Raw genomic sequence first — 23,167 nt, 5'->3', positions numbered from 1 at the left:
GGTACACAAAGGATTGCAGGGCAGTTCAGTGCTTGCTACTTCCCCGCATGCACCCCAAGGATGGCTCCCTAGATGCTGTATGGCCCAGGATAACAGTTGGGAGCACTACAGTTAGATAAATTTTTCGGTGATAAATAGGAGGGCAGGAGCTCAGGAAATGAGTAGACAGCTTAGGGGGAACTCAGGGAGTTTGTCACAGCTTAGCATGCTTAGCAACATTTGTCCAAAAACTCCTGTTACTGATTAAACTTCTGTACCCTACAAGATCCATGGAGGAGGGAGCACACCACCCTTTTCATCACCATTGATTGTGATAGTCTCTTTTCTTTTAAGCTCAGGGACAGTCATTCCCTCTGCTTTCTCTTAGGGGCTGTGTTTGCTCATCTAAGTTTGCTTGTATACCTTGGAGCCCGTATGACACAGTGAAAGGAGTCTGGGTGACTTTCAGTGGGAGTGCGCCAGGCCTGTTAATAACTGATGCTCTGACTCTTCTGATCAGTTCTTTATCTGCCAATCACAATATTAAATGGGAGAGGGAAGAGGAAAGATAATCTTCTTGTAGCTGTTTTGCAGTTAGCTTCCACTCTGACAGGCAAGATAGTGATGGCAATATAAACTGCCCTCATTTGTCCAGTCTTCTCTCATTTTGCCTGCTACTGTAACCCTGAGTGCTAATAGGCACTGCAAGCTCTTAGTTTTCAAGGCAGAGGAATAAACGTTCTGGAGTGTTACTCATCTGATATTACATGAGGCTAATGAAATATTGATCACATGTTTAACCACATATGGCAGAAATAAAGGAGAAAATTTTCAGTTGAAAATATTTCATGTCACCTGTAGGTGCTCTGTAGCTCTTCTGAAGAAGCTGGCTCTCAGCAACACTGAGTTGTTGCTGTAGCTTTTAGAAATGCAAATGGCAGGAGGAACATATAATGGAAAGCAATATTATTCCTGAGGCAGAGATTGGAAAGATCACATGTAGCCTGGGCCTAATGAAGAAACATCTGGATTTCAAAGCTGCTTGTTGAGTTAGGTGCTATTTACTGCACAGAAGGGCAATCTGCACAAAGAACATATTAAGAGCCTGAAACCAACTCTTCCCGAGCAATGTAAGGACTGCTGAAATCCCTAAGGTCAAGTAGGGGGAGTTCCTATACACGAAATCAATTGGTTCAATTAGAATAAGCCTTGCTCCTCTCTCCTTGCTTGGCCTTGCTCAGTTGTGTTAAATGAGGAGAGCAGACGATAATCATCTGATAATCCTGCTGTTGACTGGCAGTGGAATGGGAGAGAGGCCTTGCTTGTCCTCTCACCAATGCCAGCTACAGGGATGGGTCCAGCATTTGGGAAAGGAAGTAAAATGTTCCACAAGCTAAAAAAAGTACAGTGAAAAGGTTGTTCCACTGCAAAGTGCTATCAGGAGCAGAACTAGAATAGTCAGTCCACGCGTCTCGCTGATGTTCCTAACTCAGGATGTCAAATTAACCACTAGGATTAACAGATTTTTCTTCTCAATTGCATAGATTTTATTGGAAAGTACTACAACATCAAAACTGGAACAATTAAAAAAAAGAAAATTGTACAAATCTCAGTAATTAAATACATCATGAAAGATTTCCCAGGCATAGGATGTAACTTCTGGTTCAGACCATAAAGTTAACTAGGTCATCTTATACCAGAACTTTTGATTTGTTATGGGAGGCCTGGCACAAGGAAGCTGGTGGTTCATGCTGCTGCCTTGTATCCACAAGAGTCTCCACAGCAGAACTGCCAGCTATTCTGGGATCTCCTGCTCCCAGAGTTCTTGGATTTTGTGCCAACCAAGACAGATTTAAAACTGTGTGTAAACCAGAAGTCTTTTCCACACCAGTCAATAAGAGGCTGCTAATGAAGCCAGTCACTCAATTACTCTCATAGGCATGTTACCAAAGTTTTTCACAATACTGCTGATACTTTGTCCCATTAGACTGTAATACCATAATACTATAATGTCCCCTATAATACCAGGAAAAACAGAGCTCCAGGCTTAATATGCCCTTTTTAAGCTACAGGTTGTTACTGCATGATATTGATTATGTGTCACCCCAATATTTGTTTCTTTGACTACACTTTTGGTTAATGCATTGATTAATCCAGACATTAGATTTAGGATTGAGTATTCACTTGTAAATGGAATGTGCTACTTATTTTTAAAAGTCCCCGACACCTTGGCTTTGTTACAGATTTATGCCTAACATCAGAAAAAGTCCTGAAATGTAGTTAGCCAAGCCACTGTTTCCTTTGGTAAGAATACTACAACAATTTCTAAGAATACTACAACATTTGACACTGCCTAACTTTCTGCAGGTGCTTGACTCCATTCAAAGTATTTCAAGGTCTGTTGCTCATTCATAACTTTTCTATTAACCTCTTTCCCTCACCCCTAAAAAAGTACTATTCAGGTTCCTAAAAATAAGGTATTTTCATCTCTGCCCTAATGAATTCAGGTGGACAGTTGCTCTGTAGGATATGCTCTTTGTCATCTCTCTAATGTGGTAACTTGATATTGCAGTAGAAAAGGCTGCATTACATTTTCGAGGTAATACCTAAAAGCAGCATAGGGGGCCCTATTTTTTTCCACATGGGAGAAATACAATTACCTAGACAAACCTATTAGTTTTACATGAGGTCCTAGATGTGTTTCCCTACAAAAAAGTCATAGTTCTGACTAGGATACCCTCCAAAGTTTGTGAGAGTTAACTGTTGTCATTATACTGATTTTTGGGGGATCATTAAGTCAAACCCTGACTTTTATAGTTTAAAAAGTGACCCAACCTGAGTCACTGAACAGTACCAATGATGTCGGCTATGTGAGTTTTACGTTACTCAGTGCATAAGATAAAACGGAATCCATCACAACAGTAGGAAACAAAGCACATACAAACACCAGTAGTTTTTCCTTTAGCCTTGCAACCATATAACGTGCCTTGGGTGCAGGAGATGTTAAAGCATGTACCATAGCATCTACAACTTCATTGCCATTAGTACTTCCTTCATTGAGAATGTTGTTGAAAAAGTTTGCCCGCTCTTGGACATATTCTTTATTGTAAACTTCCTTTTCCTCTTCACTGAGTTCACTCCAAATCTCTTCTGCACTGACTGGTGGTTGAATTTTTGTAGAACGTGCATAATTTCCTGGCTGAATAATACAGACCTAAGAACAAGATGTAAAACTTATCAAAATGCAATCAGTCATTCTGAATTCAATTAAATAATAGGTCAAAAACTTTCCACAGGTAGGCTTCTCTCAGAAAATGCTATTTCATTGAAATTTTAACCTTGAGAACTTCACTGAAATCAAATATATTCCAATGAAACATTTAAGATTTTAGAGTTGCTTTATTCTGCCTTCCCCATTTCAATCTGATGTTAATGGTTTTGTTTTGACTACTCAGCATGCCTTCACAGAATGCAATATTGCGTCTTTGATTTTATAGAATCCTTGTTTTGACAATAATGATATAAAGTATTTCAATATGACTTTGATGTCTCCAAAGTGGAATAATTCAGATTTTTCACTCAATGGCAAATCTTGCAGTTGGTAATATTTTGCCCCAATTCGGGATAGAAGAAGATGTCAAAATATTAGAAGTTCCTGGAAAACTGAAGTGCCATTTTCCCCAAGTAGGTGTATTTAAAAAGAGATAGGTGGGAGCAATGAGGCACAGAGAGGGCCAAAAGTTCTGTTCCAGATCCTGCTGAAATCAATAGCAAATCTCTATAGATTTTTGTGCATGTAGATTTAATTTCAAAGTATACAAATACTTTGTTGCTCAGCTTGGGTGTCCTTTGCTTGTATTGTTGCTGCTGTTCTGTTAACCTCTGAGATTTCTGGAGATTTTTAGAGCAGGCTTAGCACTTGCAGTATGTGTGTGTTTCCTGGAATATCTGAGTTAACAGCATGTTAACTATTTGCTGATACACCACATAAAAACTCCATGGCATTTAACTGCTGCTGCAGTTATGACCAAGGACTACAACATAAGATGAAGAAAAATGGTATTTAGCTGTGCAAGAGACTTGGGGATCTGACAGACATCCTCTGAAAAGTCTGTGGCAATTTATAACCTTAGTGCCCCCAATCTACCATCTGGTCCATCTACCAGAGACTACCAGCCATGTGTCAATACTGGGCATGTGCCTGCCTCGCTGCCTTCATAGCAATCAGGGGCTTGGGCTAATCTGCAGAACCACATGCTGAAGTGACTGAGGTGCAGCCACTATATGCAGATTGGGAATGGATACGGGTCACCTCCAGCAGAGACACATGGTGCAGAGCCAGGTACATGTTATGCTGCCTTAGTTACGTTTGTCACAGGACACTTTCAGAGCCTTTGCTTTGGGTGCTATTTCAAAAGTTCATTTTTTAACAAATTAATGCCAAGATTAAACTTAACACAGATATATTCTAAATAAAGGGCTTTTGAAAACTTTATATTTTAGAGCTTTTTGGAGTCGGCTGCCAGAGATTGAGAGATTATGCTTTTTCCCTTCCCCAATCTACTGCAGCCTTTTAATACTTATCTTCCTGTGGGCAGCCAGCTTGCCTGGCCAGAGTTCAGGCGGATAGAGTCATTGCTCCATCTGTTCCTTGCCACCTCTGGGTGACTATCTCCTCAAAGGAGAAAGGGAATGTCAGAGCAGAGGAGGGGAGCATGGAGAAGAGGGAACATGTATTCTGCTGGCTCTCTGCAGGGTAGGGTCAAAGGCAAATGCCAGCCAGAGTCTGACCCAGTCAAAGACAGAAAAGGAATTGTTGCGACTATTTTAGAAATGTTCATCAGTTTGGCTCACTAAATTGTGTGCAAGGGTTTATTCTGGGGGTGGGAGAACAGTAAAAATCCTAAGAAGACCAGAGTAGTTAACCTGTTAAACTAAGCTCTTCCATGCATTTGAGATTATCCTCTGCTAATCGGTTTAAATCCTCATCATGCTGTGTGGTATTATGATGTGTAAAATCACCTGCATTTTATAGCATTTTGTATTTCTCCAAAAGGGGCAGTTAATAGATGCATAGCTGTAATTTCTTCCAATGCAAAACTTATGAACAATGCTGTAAATATGCACATGTAGATAGTATACCTATGTAAATCCTCTAGGGAAAAAAATTAGTGATTCAGGAGCATTTCAGCAGTGCAGTGACTCAAGAAAAAAGCCTAGTGAAGCTACTTAGTGAGCTAAGTAAGCTTCAGGCTTGACTATCAGTGTTGCTTAGTTAGAGCACTAAGAGCACTCTTAGAGCTTCTTAGGTTAAGAGAGTAAAAACATAATTACTCTACATGAATATTGTCTCTTGCAATGTAGTTGTTCCCAGCAAAAGGAAGGAGCCTTTAATTACTGGTGTGATGAGATGAGAGACAGAACTCCTTCTCGCCTACCTCAAAGAAAGGAAGTTTCAGTCAGTTTGAGCTGTTACAAGCTCTTCTCAGAGCACAGTTTTGCACAGCCAGGCCTGCCTCACAAAGCTTGGTTAGCGTAGAGGATGTGGAGAATGGGTGGAAGTTGCAGCGGCTGGTATGAAGAGGAGAAAGCATGCTATCCCACAGCTTCTCAGATCTGCAAGCACTACCCAAGCCCCCTGTCTCCCATCATTTTCAAACCACTGAATAGCACACAGAGAAACCACTGCTTTCCAAGGAGAGGCTGCATCTACAGATTCAGGCAAGCAGCTCTGCTCTTCATTTTTTTTTTTTTTTATCAGCTAAATGGAACTTATTTGCACAAGATTAGATACCATTTTCCCTAAGTTTGCTCTTGTTCCCCTGGCCAAAATTTCTATCCCCACACCATTGTCCAGTATTTGTACAAGCTGCTTACTTCCTTCCCCTCAGGATGAAGATGCATTTGAGCTCTGTGGGAAGTTTCAGGAGTGAAACATACCTCTTTCTCCTAGAAAAATGTTTGAAATACTAGGAAGTTTCACACAATAGCTACTTGTTACATCACTTACCAGAACATCAAACTTCTTCATTTCCAGTCTTAGAGCATCACAGAATTTTTCAATAGCTGCCTTGGTCATGGAATAAATGCCATTTCCCAGAGTAAAATAGGCAATAATGCTGGACATAAAAACAATGCGTCCTGGAAAGAAAACAGTGCAAATAACGTAACTTTTCACTCTCAGTCTTTACTTTAACATAGAATTGATTTACCTGAGTTTCCTGAACTGCTAATACTGTGTTAGCTAGCATGATACTGTTTTACTGTGTAATGTGCCAAAGCTGGACTGTGTAAGTATGAAGTCACAGCACTCAGCTTGTTAAGGCAGGGAGAACAGAGCTCCCTGCAAAAAGCTTCCTTCTGTTGGCAGATGCTGGACAAGACTAAGTGTGATGCATTCCCAGCTTCCTTCCTACTCCTTCCGAGGCAATCCACTCAGGTGACAGAGGATGAAAGAGATATAGAAACAAACAATCCCCTAAAACCTTTGGATTGAAAAATAACACTAGACTATGCTAGTAATAGTACATGAGAAGGCAGTGGAGAGAAGCATGAGATGCTTTTCCTTGTGATGGGTATATGACTTCTAATACCATTTTTTTCTGCCTTAATGATGTCTCTGCACTGAGTTCTGGCTTACAACTGTGCCTATAAAGTCAAAAACGGTCATTACAGTTATAAGCCCCACCAGAGAAAGGTGACTTGACAAAAGGAGTTCAGCTTCACACTGTCCTGCTGTGATTTCCCTGATCTTTGCTGCTGTTCTTTCCTTTATAACTTTTGCAATGCACACATGCATTGAATATGGGTGATTTCTGATTTGAGGCACTGGGCTCTGGTCCATTTCTGTTTAGTTGTAACCTTCCATCAAAGAATCATACCATAGAATGAGAAACGTGTGAATGGGGATATATAAATACTAGAGATGGAGAGAAGAAGCCTCACAAGTAACAGTTCCAAGAACGTGGTTCCATTGCTCTTGCCTGAGCCCAAATCTGTCCAAATGGTATAAACTTTTGGGATATCAAAAGGGTATTGTGGCAGTGCAGTGAAATCTGTCACTCTGAATTAGGTTCCCCGTCTTCTTATACAGTGTATGAGATAAGTCAGAGATATAAAAATAGGAATGCAACTAACAGCTTGCTGATCATGGTAATATATCAGCTGGCCAACTGGAAAAGTTATGCAAAATGTTACTCTTCTCACGGAGCTCGATGCTTAATTCTAGGCTGGAGGGAAAAAATCCCCCTTTACATGTATCTTAATCTTGAAGCTTTTCCTGGAACAGGTGCTCATCCTAAAATGGTAGTAAACCCTTTCCTTCAGGACATAGCTACTGGGTGAGTGATGGTAGGATGACCTCTTCCTCCTTTATCCAGTAGCTAACTCATTTAGGACATGCAACCAGGATGTGGGACACATCATTTAATTTCTCTCTTGGCCTAAGATAATTGAAATCCACCTTTCCCAAGAGAATGCTCGATATCCACAATTCTAGCTTTTCATTTAAAGAGGTCTCTTGCCCAAGAAGCATGGGCTTTAGCTAGCCTGCCTGTTCCTGCAGGGACAATGTGAAAGCACTATGGACAGCCAGTGCTGCATCTCAGGACTGAGATGCAGAGTGCTCCTGGGAGGCAAGAAACTATGTAGATGCATCCATTCAGACCCAAATCTTCCAAAGGTTTACATGTGTGCTTAATGTCATACATGTAAGCACTCCCTTTGGTTTCAGAGTAACCCCCTGCAATTCATGAAGTGCAACAGATGCCTCTGGTGGATCAGCACTGCGGGGTTTCAGCAGCAGGTAGGTCATCAAAGAAGGAAAGTGACGTCTCCCACATAATGGCCACATTTCATATCCATTGTTTTTCACTGAGTATATACAATAGCATGCTCTTTCACAGAAACACATCCATCTGGCAGTATTTAAGTTTCTTTTTTTCCTGCATCAAAAATCAGTTGAAGGCAACCAAGCAGAGTAAACAAAAATGGGATGCTTTTATCTTACCAACATTTTGTATAATAGTGACATCTGGGGATTCCACATGAAACCTAGTTCTGACTGTGCTTGATCCTGTACACACAACAGTAGAACAAATCTTTGCCTTAAAGAGCTTACTACCAAAATAGGCAAGTTAAGCAAAGGGAGGAGAAAGGAAAATTGTGTCTTTTTTCCCAAATGGACACAGGTAGGGAACAAACTGCAAAGCAACTAAGAGACAATGCAATACTGGAGAGAACTATCTGAACAATTTTCTTTTCAACAGGATAAAGCCCATGCTATGGAGCTCCATGCAAATGCTTTTATTCTGTTTCCTAACCGTGCAATCTGTATGAAACTTTTACATACTTGAAGTTGCCTGCCCAAGATCCTATGACCTTGGTCTTAGGATCCTTGACCTTCTAGGTCTGGATCTGGAAACTGGATGTCTCCCATTTCCCTCTTCAGGATGATCCTTCCCCTCCTAATTCCTGAACAGTAAAATAGTAAAGCCTAAATAATGAAGTTAAGCAGGAGTTTATTGGATCTTTGTGTTTCCTGATTGTCAGGGCTCACACAGTCTTGTCTGGGGTTAGTAACGTACTGTATTTTTTTCTTTCTTTTTCAAGACAGTAACTGAGGTAATTTATTGTTTCTAAACACAGTACTTTTGAGAGAGGGAAAGTAAGGAGAGAATCTTTCTTTTTTATTTATTTTATTTTTGCTTATGATTTTGCCCTCTTTTCAGGATCAAGTTGCTCTTTCAGGCCACACACTGTCATTTCAGTTCAATGAAAGACAATTAAGGCTTCTTTTATAGATGCTATATTACCCTGATTATAGTAAGCTAATTATTCTACAACTCTAAATAACAGTGGATTAGAATTACCCTTGTATTTCCTTAGAAGAGGAAGAAAGGCCAGGGTTGTTCTGATGCTTCCAAGGAGATTCACATCTGCAAATTTTTCATATTTCTCCATAGACAGCCACCCTGTTTCGCCAAATGTTGATATTCCTGCATTGTTCACAAGCCCCCAGAAACCTAAAGGAGAAATATAACTTAACAGGCATCTTTCGCTGAAAAATGACCACCATGAGGCAACCAAACAACACTAGTGATTGGAACCTTTGGAAACAACTTTTTACTTACAACCTCAAGCTTATTTTGCTTAATGAAGAAATGTAATTGTGGGCATTATCTAGACTATGTAAGTCTCAGTGCTACTTAATAATCATTCACTTTATAGTCGTATTAAGTTATTTACGAATAACATGATCTGGGAGACTACTGCCAATGTGGTGTACCATGATATTTTAATTACATTAATCCTACTGTGTGCTATGAGCAGCTTTGTGAAAATTATATTAAGCAGGCTACAGACTAAGGGTAATATTTTCAAAGTACCTGACCAATTTAGGAATCTAAGTCTTGGCTCCTTTTCCAGAATTTAGAACTTCAATTCCTCTTGTAATCTGCCAGAATCAGCATCTGAGCACAACATGTAGTAGGTCCCACTAAATAAGATCAACAGCTACCATATTCTCTGGGTTTTGTGCTCATAGCCAGGTTTACTCCTCATACAAGAAAGTGATCTGTCACTAAGGAGCCCAGCCCCTTGAAATTTAGTAAGATTTCAGTGTTATCAAGGACAGGTAAACTTAGTCTTACACAACTCTAAGCCAGCAAGCACAAGCCCTTTAGCCCAAAGCCACAGGTATATGCATTACTTGTACTATGTAACGAAAGTGTGGTTTAAATAGACAAAAAGAAACAAAGTGCTTTCACTGAATGTCTCATTTGCACAGCAAAGCACTCAAACCCACAAGCTGACCCACCTGGAATTTAAATAACTCTGCCCTCCAAAGTGAATAAATCATCATTCATTATTCTGTCATAGAGCATTCCTAACTGCAGAACCTTTCTTTTAACTTTAGATGCACACTCACTGCTGTCCTGGTAATATTGCATTGTTTCTTGTGTACTTATCTTTTTTTCCAGAGCCCAAAATGCTAGTAGACATAGGAGAGGAAGATTTAGAGTTTTCCTATATTTCCTCCTTTCCTCTGCCATTGCCCTGTTGTTCCAGGCCATACCATCGTTCTACAGCTTTATTTCCCCTTCTTAAAATGGGACTAACAATATAAGACCTCCTTGTAAAGTGTTTCAGGATCAATGGATAAATAATCATCTGTAAGAGCTAATTACCTATATTTTTTGTACTTACACATGATCTGATCTACAGATGGATTGAGTAGCTGCATATCCCATCTGCTTCTACTTAAGGCTGGAGGTCTTTATACTCAGATTTATTTTTTATTTTCTCTTTATTTTAAATAACTTAACCCTAATACAACACAAACCAAAGCTTGGCATCACTGCTAAAGCTGTTCTCTGCTATTCTGAGCTCTACATTTTCTAATTAAAAAAAAAATCATTTTGCCTCTGCAACTGCATCCTGCACAGCATAGCAAGAACAGTTGCTCCAGATACCACTGACTTCATTAGGATATCTGAAATATGGCCATTAGGTCTTCTGAAATACAACCATTCAACTATTCAAGCAATTGATTATTTTCTTCCTCTTTCTCTAAACTATATTATGCAGAATTTAGCTTGCAAGCCATATGTTTTCTTTTCAGTGACTTGCCAGCTTTCCCTGGTGCACTTCAAAGACTCAAGGTGGTGAAATTAGGATGTGTGTATAAACAGGCAGAGTTCACAAAATAATGGCTCCTTCTTTTTGTTCCATAGCCAAACCAGAAAGTCAAGAGGAAAAAACTGGCTTGAGTTAAAATGGAACTTGTCACTTCTGAGGAGAGTATTCTGAGGAGCAGATTAAATAAAACATAAAAAGATTTTGCTCAGGGACAGCCCGAAACACTTTATTTGCCCATATTGTTTCTCAGCAGAACATTTTGGCATTTCCAAACATGAAATGTTATGACATTTTTCACAAATTTTCCTGCCACTTCTTTCAGCTGAAGGAATTTGCAAAACTCTACCCAAATAATGAACAGTTCATTATTCCCAAATGCCACTTTTTCAGAAAATGTACCACCTCCTGAGAAACAAACTGCCCAGCTATACACTTGGGATACTTGAATCAGCTTTGGTCTTCCTTTCCTGAAACATATGCAGTAAAAAAAAGTTAGTATTATAAACCTGCACACAAAATAGACCATGTATTTGTTTATACAAATGCAGTTAAGGTAGTACAAACCTGAGGTATTTACTCCTCGGTAGACAGAAATCTCATAGGAACTCTGCAGTGTAATGAGTGACTGGCCTCCTCTTATCTGTTCCCTGGGTGCCTGATTCAGTACTGGGATTCACAAGCACTAGACATATATACACAATGCTTTGTTGAATCCTGCAGAGGGGATGGCATTCCAGGTGACAGTTTTCAGTGTAGAATCAGGCATGATTTCAAAACCAGAATCTGGCTAAATGCAGTAGTATTTCCTGTGTTCATCATGACAACAGGATCCCTGAGGGAAATCCAGGGGAAGTCTGCAATATTTCTGCAATATAGAAATATAACGGTCACAAAAAGCTGAAGGCGTATCTAGTGAAGGCCTTCTGCTCTTGGTGTCATGACACTGTCCTTGCTAGAGCTTGATGTGAATGTGATGTCCTATTCAGAGTCAGAGAAGTCACCACCCCCTAGAAGGACAAGGTCCATGTTAGAATTGAACTGCTGGAGAAAAGAGTCATCACAGTTCCTCAGAGCATCCCTATACAGAAACATTAGGAAAAAGCAGCTGATGTGTGATCTGAAAGGGAAAAATAACTTAGGTTGTCAGAACTCACTCCAAGCAGTTTAGGAGGAAGGATGTTAGACTACATGCAGGTGGACACAGAATTAATAAACTGGAAAGCAGAACTGGATGTCAAAGAGATTTTCACTGATGTCTCTGTTGGGAAAATGGATTCAGAGGACAAAGATTAAGAGATACAGCAGGGGATCTAAAGATTTACTTTAGGAAACCTAACTTAAGATTAGTGAGGCTTTCAGGAGAAGGAAACCACGTCTCATATACTGTCCCAGGTAATTTCTGCTCCAGGACATGTTGGCCAAAAGGTACAAATAAAAAGATAAAAAAAATCAAATTTCGAAATCTGTATTTACGTCCTAAAGATGCCAAAAAAAGGTAGAGCTTGGCTTAGTTATCTAATGGTTATGGAACAATGGGAAGGTGTCGGGAGTGCCGTGTTTTATCCATGAGGCTTTTTTGTACAATTTATATTGAGTAGTCTACTTAAAGCAGAAATGATCCTGGGCACACAAAATTATCAAAGCACAACAGTCCTCCATCCTAGATGAGTTTCCTAGCCACCAGGCAACTGCTGAGTGAGGCTTCTTGGACACATTTTCCCAAGCACCAGGAATTTCTCATGTTTCCATAGTGCAGTGAGTTAAGTTGGCGAGAAAAGGAGAGCCTGGTTCTTGCACCCAGCTGAGTCCACAAGTTGGTGGTTAGGTTTTCTCATTGGGACTTCAGGCAAAAACTGCAAGCTTTACTGTGTAGAAATGCAGCCTGTTCCTTCTGGGTATAGGTCAAAGTAACTACAGTCCTCCTGAACAAGATTCAGGAGGAAGGTAATCTCGCTGAGCCTCTGTTCATAGTCAGCTTCTTGTATGGAGAACCTTCTATTACAGATTGTGGACTCTTGAGGACAGAGACTCTCTTACTTTGTCCATTTATTGTGTCCAGAACAAGAGAGTATGTGATGCTGACTGGGGTCAATTGGCTATATGGAAATAAAAATAGAAACAAGATCATACCATAGAAGGTCTGAGAGGAGGAAAATAGTGTACAAAGATAATAAACTCTTGTGAGAAAATATGTATTTTCACCAACTGTAAAAAATAGTTAAGATAAAAGGACAAAATATTGGCTTCTCAGTTAGATAACACAACTTTGAAGAAAGCATATCTGTCAATGTTTGACATTCAAAAAGTAATACTCATGTTAGATGCACAGTCCATGGGAAAGATGATACTGTAATTATGAAGAACAGATACTTAATCTTTACAGTGATTTACTTTGAGCTATTTAAATATGGAGTGCAAAAAGTGAGTGTTATTTAACTGCTTTCTCAGTGTTTAGGTACATTGTCCAAGGTTTTAATTTGGAATGTATTGCTTTAGGATATTTACCATTAAACCCTGAGATTGCTGAAAGTGTTTCTTTTTAACCATTTTGGGGAAGATAAGAGGGTGTTTTAGTGATCTGAATTCAGAGGTCCAGCATGCTGACATGACGTAATTGAAATCTTTGGTATCTGATTCCAAATGATATACTGCCTCTTTCTCAATTTTTATACGAACTCACTGAATAGAACTACCTTATATGGAGAAAACATGGGAGGTGAAGGGGAGAAGGGAGACACAGAAACAGAGCTGTTCAACAGTACTTACAAGCTAAAAAGGAAATACAGGATACTTCCAGTAAGTATTTTAAAGGTGGATGTTTTCCCAGCTTTTTAAGTGAGATAATCTATGAACTACTACTTTTGATTTTTCAACAGGGCCAATTAAATTCCTACATCAATTTAAACTGTTTATGCACAAACAAAAGCCAATTTTCTAGATATCCAATGTTTATTTAAAACACAAGAAGAAAAAAAAAGACACTCTTTTGGACTCATCAGCTGTTTTTTTGCTCTCCCTATTACAAATGTCCAACATCTACCTGATCTTCAGTTTGGTTAGCCTCATGTTGTAGGCACTGGATGTTGCACTTGTGTGATCCATTAGCACAAATGTCCTAAAGTTTCACTATGGTAGAGTTCATTAACGTGGGGATATCAAGCTGCATTCTTCACTGCCCACCCTTTAAGAACCTTCAGGCAACAGGTAAGATATTTTTTACAGTCACATATCTTTCTGACTTTCGAAGTACTGGCAGAATATAAATGCAATTACAGATGGTTCAGATTTTTCCTTCCTCATGGAAAAGTTTTATTAAAAACAGTATTTAAAAATGTTAAAAATGTCTTTAATGAATAAAGCAGTTAATTTGGCAGTAAAGCTGAATTTTTAAATTGAAATTTGAAGTTAAAATACCGAAGAAAATAACACGTCTATTTTCAGAGGTGGCAAGAGTATGCACCTCCTACAGAAGTCTTTTGCTTGAGGATGCTACATAAGTATCCTCATAGTTTTGTTATATTTGCCTCTTTATTTTGTAAATTATGAAGAATGCTTGCAGCATTCACTCCATTATAATCTTGTATTAAAATAACTCACTTGCTCCTTTTTGTTTAATAAACTTAGGAGGAAGATTACTCAATAATTGGAACTTTTTCCAAATAATTACTTTTTCTTTTCTGTCTTCGCAGTCTTCCCTCCAAATGCTGTAGCTGAGCAGAACAACAATATGAAAAAGTCTCATTAATCATGTGCTGAGCACACGTCCAATGTTGTGTTACGGATGTAATGGCCTGATTTACAGCCCAAGAAAGCAAATAACTGGCTGTGCACATAGCAGGTACAGGGTCTGTATTTTAATACCAACTGTGCTCAAGCGTTTTCTCTGGCCCCTGCCAGTAAACTCTGATGTTTTTCCCTTGCTTTGCCTCGACCTGAAGGCATGTCCACATGACTATAGACAAGTTTGTGCTGAACTGTGGATTCACAGTCTAAATGGTAGTATGAACACAACTGCTGCATAAGCTACCAGCATCTATGGGATAAAATAATTCATCTGTAGCCCAGAGTCCCAGGTGACTCAGTCCCTGTGCCCTGTCTGGCCCATAAGGGGTCTTGTGAGTCATCTATGTTGTCTCTACGGCTTGGGAACAGAGAGAGGAAGGCACTGTCTCTTAACAAGCTGAGGTGAGGGTCAACCATAAATACATGCACTTAATGAGTGGCATCTAGGCTTGTGCTTATTCATTTCTTCTCGTTTCACCCCCTCCCAATGTGTTAATGAACCAGGCAGGTGAAGGCCTTGTGTTTCATTCTCATTCTGCATGCTTTATTCTCCACTTATATTCCCTGTGTGACCAGGAACTGTTTGCCTGTAATTCTGAAAGAATCTGACTTCTGATAGACAATAAATGTGCTCTGAGCCAAATGTATGCCTCAGTATTCCTGTGGGTTAAAGGATGAAAGCATGTAAACAGCATAATTTTGCCTTATTTACCCACAACATGCTGCATGTTCTGAAGTGATAACCCACGATTTAGGCTACCTACAATTATTTTTTATGCTAAAATCTATCCCAAGCTTACAGAAGAGGTGGAGGCTCGCAGGTGCTTTCATCCCCTTCTCACCTGCCTGTCTAGTCACCACTGGCACTCCGTGAGCCACCGCGGGAGCCTGTCACTGTAATGCACTGCAATGAGTGCAAAACCAAGGAGGCTGAATCACGCACTGGGAAACGCAGTGCCCTACAGCAGGGGCAGGGAGAGGCTTGGGGAACTCGTCCATCCCAGCTCCCGGGACAGGGCTGCTGCTGGCACACCGAAGCGTGAGGAAATTTACCTTTTTCCAGCATCACATCTGGTATGCCAATGAGGACAGCAACGGCTCCTGGGTGTCCGCTCTGGATAATTGACAGATTTCCTTGACTACAACCCTTCTGCAGACCAGTACTGAGAAGCACCTGGTGGCTGGCTGTGGCACAGGAGCTGTCTTCTCTGCATTTCCTGCCCATATTCACTTTAGTAAATCATGCCTAGAAACACATCATCTTCCTCACCACCCCCTGTGCAGGCACATTTCTTGTTTTCCCTGCTATTCCTCCTGTCGGACACCTGCAGAGGGCTTCCAAGGGAATCCTTACAATCGTAGATTACCTTTTCGGACAGAAATGCAACACTTACCCATGACTTGCGAGCAAACACGCTTCCCGTTGCTGTCATTTTGGGGCACAGCCTCCCCCTTTTTGCATACCAGTTAGCCAAAAACCAGTACTTTTTTTCCAGCAGAAGGTATTATTATAGTCATCGTTACTGATCGTAGTAAATCAGAGCACGCCTGACAGCGCTCCCCGGGAGCAGGCAGGAGCCGTGCGGCTCACCGCCCCCAGCGGGTGCCGCGGGCAGCGGCGGCTGAGCGACCCCGGCCCCGGCCCCTGCCGCGGGCCGCACCGGCGGGGCGCGCGCCGCCGCCCAACGGCCGCCCAACGGCCGCCCAACGGCCGCCCAACGGCCGCGCGCGCCTGGCCGCGCCCCGCCCCCGCCCCGGCGCCGCGGCGGCGCTCACCGTGCTCGGGCAGGTTGCGCAGCACCAGCTCCTTGGCGGCCAGCACGTCCCGCGCGCGGGTGACATCGAGCCGCAGGACGCGCAGGCGGCCGGCGCCGGCGGCCTCCCGCTCCAGCCGCCGCGCCCCCTCGCCGCCGGGGCAGAGGCAGCCGGCGAAGACGGTGAAGCCGAGGCGGTGGAGGCGGAGCGCCAGGAGGTGCCCGAAGCCGCTGTCGCAGCCCGTGATGAGCACGGCCCGGCCGGCCGGCTCCAGCGCCGCCGCGGCCGCCCCGCGCCGCCGCAGCGGCGGCAGCAGCAGCAGCAGCAGGAGGAAGAGGAGGAGAAGAGCCGCGGCCCACATGCTGCCCGCGCGGCCGCCGCGCCGTGTCGGGGAAGGGCGGGCGGCGGTGCGCGCCCTGCCCCGGCCGCCGCCTCCCTCCCAGGCAGCGACGGCTGCAGGCGCCGCCCTGCCGCGGCCCGGCCCGGCCCGGCCCGGCCCGGCCCGGCCGCCGCCGCGCGGCCGCGAGGGGGCACCTGCGCCTCGGTGCGCGCTCTGGCTGAACGCTCCCCGGGCACCTGGGGCGCCGGGCCGCGGGCCTGGGCCCTCCTGGCACCGGGGCGGCGCGTTTACCGCGAAGTATAATGCAGGCGGGAGATAGGCGGGTCCCGTCTGCCCCGCACGGTGGCCTTTCGGGCCGCGCTGGTGCGGCGCCAGAGCAAGCTGAATTGTGCCAAAATTCAGTCAGCGCTTAAGGTACCTTGGGCAGTCCAGCCTTGCGTCTAACTGCCTTTGTGTAGCTCCGTCCGTGCAGAAGACTTTGCTTATAAGGCACGATAGGAAAGCATCACGGGCATTTCTGCGTCTGCTAAATAAGGCTTTCTAACCCAGCTTCATTATTACGTTACGGTCAGCCTGCTAGATGGATGCGGTTTGCTATGGCCAGAGCAAATTCTGGGTTCAGTACGTTGTATGAAGGGTGTCTACAGACACTCCTTGGTGGAGGAAAATAGCTCTGTTCCTAGTGGGCTAAAATGACAGTTACACATCACTGAACAAAGATCCCTGAGTGCTAGGATTACAGGAGAAATTTGATTAGGCAGCGTTTTCTCTGGCCTTTCTTTCATCTGAGAAACTCTACAAGCAGCTATTGGAAAGGAAGTATGTCATACCTGTTTCCTCTGAGTAAAATTAAATGTTTGAATGAACCAGATGCCTTTATTAATTGTGTTTTAAAAATGGCTTGTGAAAAGTACAAAGGGGCCAGATTCATTCATTGACATACAAAGCAACAGAGGAAGCAGCAGAAATTATGGACTCAGGGATGTTCTTAAGCATTTGCCTAATTTGTATCACTGCATCCCCACAGTCTGCCTTTTTCACATTTAGTAGTTTGTCTTAAATATCCCCTGTATCTGGCTATGGCAGAGATGTCTTAGAATTGGTGGAGCCCCACTGTATAAGATTTCCCAAGGATGGTGTTTGTCTGAGGGATGAGCTGTGCTTTCTGTTTGTCTTGGGGTCCCTTTGCAACAACAGAGTGCTGAACGAAGTTCAAAGGAGGAAGGGAATAATTATCGTTTAAATATCTTTTCCATGGGCCTAAGCATTCATGTGCCTTTATTTTTGTCAGCCACCCATCTGCCTAGATTTGCTTTTGCTTTAAATTGTTTAGTGGTCTCTTACACAGTTCAGGTCTCTTGTAGGCATTGCATAATAGGACTTAAAGTCTCAAGTGGCTTGGAAAAGGAGGTTATGCTTTGCTAGTGGGAGATGAAGTGGGAAATGGAATAGTTAAATCCAAAGAAAGATACCCAGATACCTGTCCTCAGTGGGATTTATTTGATCATTCTCCATCATACTGGGACATACTGCTCTGTTTGGCCTTGAAAAGATCACTGAGAATCTTCTGCACCCGCATGAGTCACAAAGCATTGTCTTTACATTTAAAAAATATTATGCAACCCTCAAAACTATGACAGTTGATAGCAGTCTGTCCTCCAGCCAACTTCCCTGTCTGGTTCTCTCCAGCATAAAAAGATGGGGAGATATTCCAGGCTCACCTCCTCCATGCCTCCTACCCATTCTCCTCTGCATCTAGCAGAGTCTCTGTCATCGTTCTTGTCCCATTAATAACACAAAGATTGCAGACAGTGCCAAAACCATCCAAAGAATGAAAGGTGACCCAACTAACCTCTGAATCCTACACTGTCTCTGTTCCGCATAAACTTCAAAAGATACTAAAAACGTGGCACACAAATGTGGCACGCTCCCGTCTGAGAACAGAAGCAGTATGTTGTCAGAGCAACTGAATAATTTAGCCTTAAAGTTATGGATTGGAACTGTAAAAATTTATCCTGCATAGTTAGAAACAACTTCATATTAGCTAGTCCAGTATATAAAACCACTGAGGTCTGCAATGCAGGTTATTTGCAGCAGAATTTCTGTATTTGTGGGAACATTTTTCTTCTGGATTTGTGTTATCCTATTCCTATGTTAGCATACATGTATGTGTATACACAAACGGATGTGCATACAAGTTTATGTATACACATGTATATATGTATGCATATTCAGATTGAATTATGGCTCTACGTTTTGCCCAGTATCTGAAATTATATTTTTCTTCTTCAGAACTAATTTTAGATTAAAAACTCTTATGTTTTTAATCCCCAATCTATCTCTGCCTTGTATGTTATTCAAGCCAGTGTGATTTTCCTGTAGCAAGTTTAAGCAAAGATCTGGAATTCAAAGAAGAAAGAGAGTAAATGGAAGATGCTGGTACTGATGAGGATCTGAAGAGGTCTGCATCTAGGACATGCTCAGGTATCTTCTACTCTTCCTGAAAGAGCTTTTCTGGGAACAGGAACCTGCGAAGCTTATGCTGAAGACTTTCCTATAGGCCACACACTGTATTTCACTGTGGAAAATAACAAGTTGTTACAGATAAAATACTGAAGACGAAGATTTCCAGAGGTGTCAACATCTGTTCTTAGATGTATTTTGATAAATGGTTAGATATTCAAAAGTGCTGCATTCCTGATGATCACATTGGCTGCAGTTCTTCGGCATCTTGGAAAATAAGACCACTTCCACAAGTGCTGAACTATAGATTAAGGCATTTAAGATTAGGCCCCATTTTGGAAAATTTTGGTCAGTTCTTATTGGGTCTGTTAGTTATTTCTCTGAAGCACACCAGATAGCAAACAATGATGCTATAGCCTTTTTTGTTGAGCAGGGAAGTGTTGCCATGTTGTCCCCACCCTCAAAACATGGAGCATGTTTTAAAGGACTTGCAGTATGTTCTCAAGCTGTGACTAGAAGGGAACACGAACTGTGTTCCTCCAGTGTTCCACAGCGTGTCCAGTTTGATGTGCAGACGAGAAAGATCTGCTCTTTACCTAGTTCCCGAGAAGAGGACCAGTGGCTGTGGGGAGCTGAGATTGCTACAAGGAATGTTAATAATACACACAGATCTCTGTCCAGCATAGCTCTGGTAGAAATTAAGGTGCAAGATTGGGGAGGGAGGAGTGTAGCTTTTCCCTACCCTTAATACCCTTAGCTTTTTGCCTCTTCTTATGTCACCTCACCTGTCACCCATTCTCTTGTGCCTAGTCCCTCAGCCCTTCATCACTCGACCTCACCTCTCAGTCTCACTGGAAATTGGAGCTGTCTCAAGATTTGCCATCTGTCATACTCAGTAGTACCTACTTTCAGAGGTGGTAGGAGGAGTAATGAACTATATTTGATGACTTTCTTATAGCTTCAGATCTCCAGGGGTGTGTGTAAGTCATTACTATTTTTACTTTCTGAAACAGAGGTGAAACTTTTATCCTCTTTAGGTAATTGGAAAGCCAGTCTTGGTTTCACAGGAATCACATTTGATGTGAAGTATCTATTTTTCACAGTTTCAGAAAATGCCCAGAATGTGCTTGACTGCCTCCTAAAAGCTCCAAATAAGCAAGCAAATCTAGAAAGCAAAAAATGGAGATCTGCTTATTGCTCTTTAGCTTAACATTCTTATGTTTCTGAAACCTGTTCATGGTGTTGGGAGTGTGGGGTCCTGATTTCTGAACAGTAGGATCTGGCTATGTTAAACTCACTTCACCATGACTGCTCTTTGCTTTGCATTGTGTCTTACCTGCTCAGTCTCCAGACCCTTTAGCCTGTCTCTTTGCTATCTCATAGCATGATGCTGACCTTAACAGGAAGCTTTTTCTACTGTGACAGTAGAAAAAAAAAGCTTACCTAACAGAAAGAAATGAGCCTGTAGAAGTTCAGCAAAATGCATTCCTGCCTTCTAATGCTAAAATATAAATGACACTGCTTGCTACAACTATCCAAATAGCTGAAATTGAGTCTGCCTCTGTAGGCAAGCATTTCAGGATTGGGAAAACTAGCTTTTCAGGAAGAAAATTAAAATAATGTATTTTTCATGCAGTTAGACAGCCAAAGACATTCTGAACAGACATGCTTGCAGTTTTTAGAGCTGGCAAGCCGTGCGTCCTAGTTCAAGACTCAGCCAGTGAAATGCTTTGCCATAGTGTGAAAGGAAGAGAGCCAACTGAAGGCTCTTGTTGCACGTAATTAGATAGGAGCAGTTGCATGTGGGCTGTGCATGGGGAATATCAAGTCTTTGAAGACTGAGCAGGATGTCTAGTTCTGTATAATGTGATGAGCTGTATTAAAATCTCATTGCACATTTTAAAAAAAACCCTGGAATCGGTTGACAAAATAGATTTAGGATGCCACATGTACTGCTCAGTGTGATATAGAAGGGAGATGGCTTCCCTTTTAAAGGGCAAGGCAGGAATATCTCTACATGTGAAAAATTCATCAAATCCCTGTCACTGGGTAAAATGTCCATTCTGTTCGAGAGATGAAGTCTTTCATTCGTCAGAAGTTACTTTATTAAGTCTCTAGGATTAAGTTCTTTCTGACAGAATTGGAGTAGCAGCAAACAAAGAAACGGAGACAGGAGGGAAACTCTGTTATAAGCAGGGAAATCTGCCTTCTCCTCTAACCTGAAGTGACTAACCCTTTTTACACTGAAACACCCCTGGCTTAGGGGTGGGCGTGTAATCATTCAGCTGGTGTACAGTTGTGCCTGGTTGTTGTGTGAACACACCACCTACACCATTCCCATTCCCAAAACAGACATTTTTTGGATACTATTTTATATCATTTCTAATCTGTAAGACAAATGTTGGATGATTCTAACTTGAAAATACTACCACAAAATGACCTGAAGGCAGTAAACATGCTTAAGAGTACTTCTCCAAACAGACTAATACCCATTTCCAGCATGGAAGGATTACTGTAGTGTAGCAAATCTAGAGCTTCAGGTGGAGGTGGAGAAAAAGGATGAGGGGAGATCAAGTTTCCTTCTCTTCCTGGTGACCAGAGTTAGAAAGGGGCTGCAATCAAAGTGTTTTTCTCCAGCACATCATTTCATCTTAACTGCATGAAGTGCACAGTTAGATTCACTGAACAGCTTCAAACCTCAGGATTACTGAAAAGGAGGAACAACATTACAAGATTAGAGTTTATCTGTGGGTGAAACTTAATTCATTTGGAGTATGGATTTGAACACAGTAGCTCTTCTAGAATATCTCTATGTGATGAAAAGGCTTTACACTGTTGTACTGCTAGGAAATTCTAGTGGTATCAGAGCAGGCACAAAATCAGTTCAGTGGTGATAAATGGATCCAGCACAGGTGTAAGCAGATTTTAAAAGAATTTTACCCAAACCCAAAATATTTCACTTCAAATTCAGCCAGGATGAACTTCTGGTAATTTTGGTTAATATTACGTAGTAAAGGTCTGAAAAAGCAGAGGACACGTTTACATTGATTTGACATATACAAAGCTTCACAGTAGGAAAGTGAAGTCTGACTCAAGCTACAGTATACTGCAAGGAGGTAGCTAAGAAATGCCAGACCCCTTCCCTCCTTTCCACGGGTATGGCACACCCCCACAAGGAAGGAGCATTCATGAAGGCTCCAAGGGCCTGTTAGCTCTAATTTTAAGTTAGCTCTAATTTTATCACATCTAAACTGGAGTCAAAACTTTCTGAAGTCAATACAAAGATTTGCATTATCTTTGAATGCCTGATTGCACTCTGTCAGTACAGAGTGCTTTCTGACCTCCTTAGTATTCCATTGCCTCAATGGCACCTCTAGATTTGTCTGTTAAGCTGAGGAAAATCTGTCCCACCAACCTTGTTACAAGGTGAATAATTCCATCATCTCTGTTCCTTTATAAACTTCCAAAGCCAGGGATCTGAAGGTTTGCAGTTCTTTTGGATCAGCAGAGCAGAATATTGATAGTACTGTATTATTTGTATTTGCGAGCAATTTCCAGGAAAACTAATGTGCCACAAGATGGCAGCCTGTGCAGTAGAAAAATAGGGCCTGTTTATACCTGCAGGAAACGAGGATTATCCTGTAAATGTGCCACCTTCACTCTGCAGGCAGAAGTGGCATCTGCTCCTGCAGTCCCGCGCGGAGGTGGCTGACAGGTACCGAGGGCGCACTCTGCACAGAGTTTAAGCACTGAGATAATGCCATGCCGATGTGGCAGCCCTTGCTTACAGATCAGGCAGGTGGGAACCAAAGAGACAAGCTGAGAAGCATGGAAATGCCACGGAGAAATCAGACAAGCTGTGACATTTTAGAGGCATGGAAAGAAAGCAACGTCCCTGAAAGCACAGAATCTAGAGGTGGGGTGCAACGAAAGGGACCTAAGAGGCAGACAGCAAGAAAATTGCTTTTGGGCTGATGGTGGCGGAAGAGCTCTGAGCTTGCAGTGCAGTAAGAACATATGAGCACAGGGGGGTGCTGGTCTTTTTCTGACTTTGCAGAAACAGTATCTTCATTCTCTACACCTTGGTGACTCTGACATGAGCTTCAGAAGGACATGTTCATCCTGGAACAAAGGTCTAGATGAGGCTACCAACCGACTAGCCAGAGATGGAAGTTAAAAAGACCCCCCCCCTCCAGTTATAGAGTAGAT

At 42.1% G+C, this 23,167-nt stretch overlaps 1 protein-coding gene across 1 annotated transcript; it reads right to left on the bottom strand.

The window, feature by feature from the left end:
- Positions 1-2,845: 2,845 nt before the first annotated feature.
- On the bottom strand, positions 2,846-16,516 carry LOC134138070 (D-beta-hydroxybutyrate dehydrogenase, mitochondrial-like). The gene is made up of 4 exons (XM_062571283.1): positions 16,177-16,516; positions 8,850-9,002; positions 5,990-6,120; positions 2,846-3,193 (listed from the first exon to the last, which is right to left on the bottom strand). Exons 1-4 carry the CDS (start codon positions 16,514-16,516, stop codon positions 2,846-2,848), a joined length of 972 nt encoding a protein of 323 aa, XP_062427267.1.
- Between the last annotated feature and the right edge of the window lie 6,651 nt (positions 16,517-23,167).

Source organism: Rhea pennata, chromosome 3 (genome assembly GCF_028389875.1).
Source record: "Rhea pennata isolate bPtePen1 chromosome 3, bPtePen1.pri, whole genome shotgun sequence".
In the NCBI taxonomy this organism is placed as follows: domain Eukaryota; kingdom Metazoa; phylum Chordata; class Aves; order Rheiformes; family Rheidae; genus Rhea; species Rhea pennata.
Note: the sequence above shows the minus strand (reverse complement) of the source record. Positions and strands in the feature narration are given on the sequence as shown.

Bases quoted from the DNA above. Each gene is read 5' to 3' on its own strand.
- LOC134138070 (XM_062571283.1), bottom strand. From the start codon at position 16,516: ATGTGGGCCGCGGCTCTTCTCCTCCTCTTCCTCCTGCTGCTGCTGCTG. The intron at 9,003-16,176 runs GTGAGCGCCGCC...TTTCTCCTTTAG, and splicing joins GCGCAACCTGCCCGAGCACG to GTTTCTGGGGGCTTGTGAAC. The intron at 6,121-8,849 runs GTAATTCTAATC...TTTTCTTTCCAG, and splicing joins TCTTCTAAGGAAATACAAGG to GACGCATTGTTTTTATGTCC.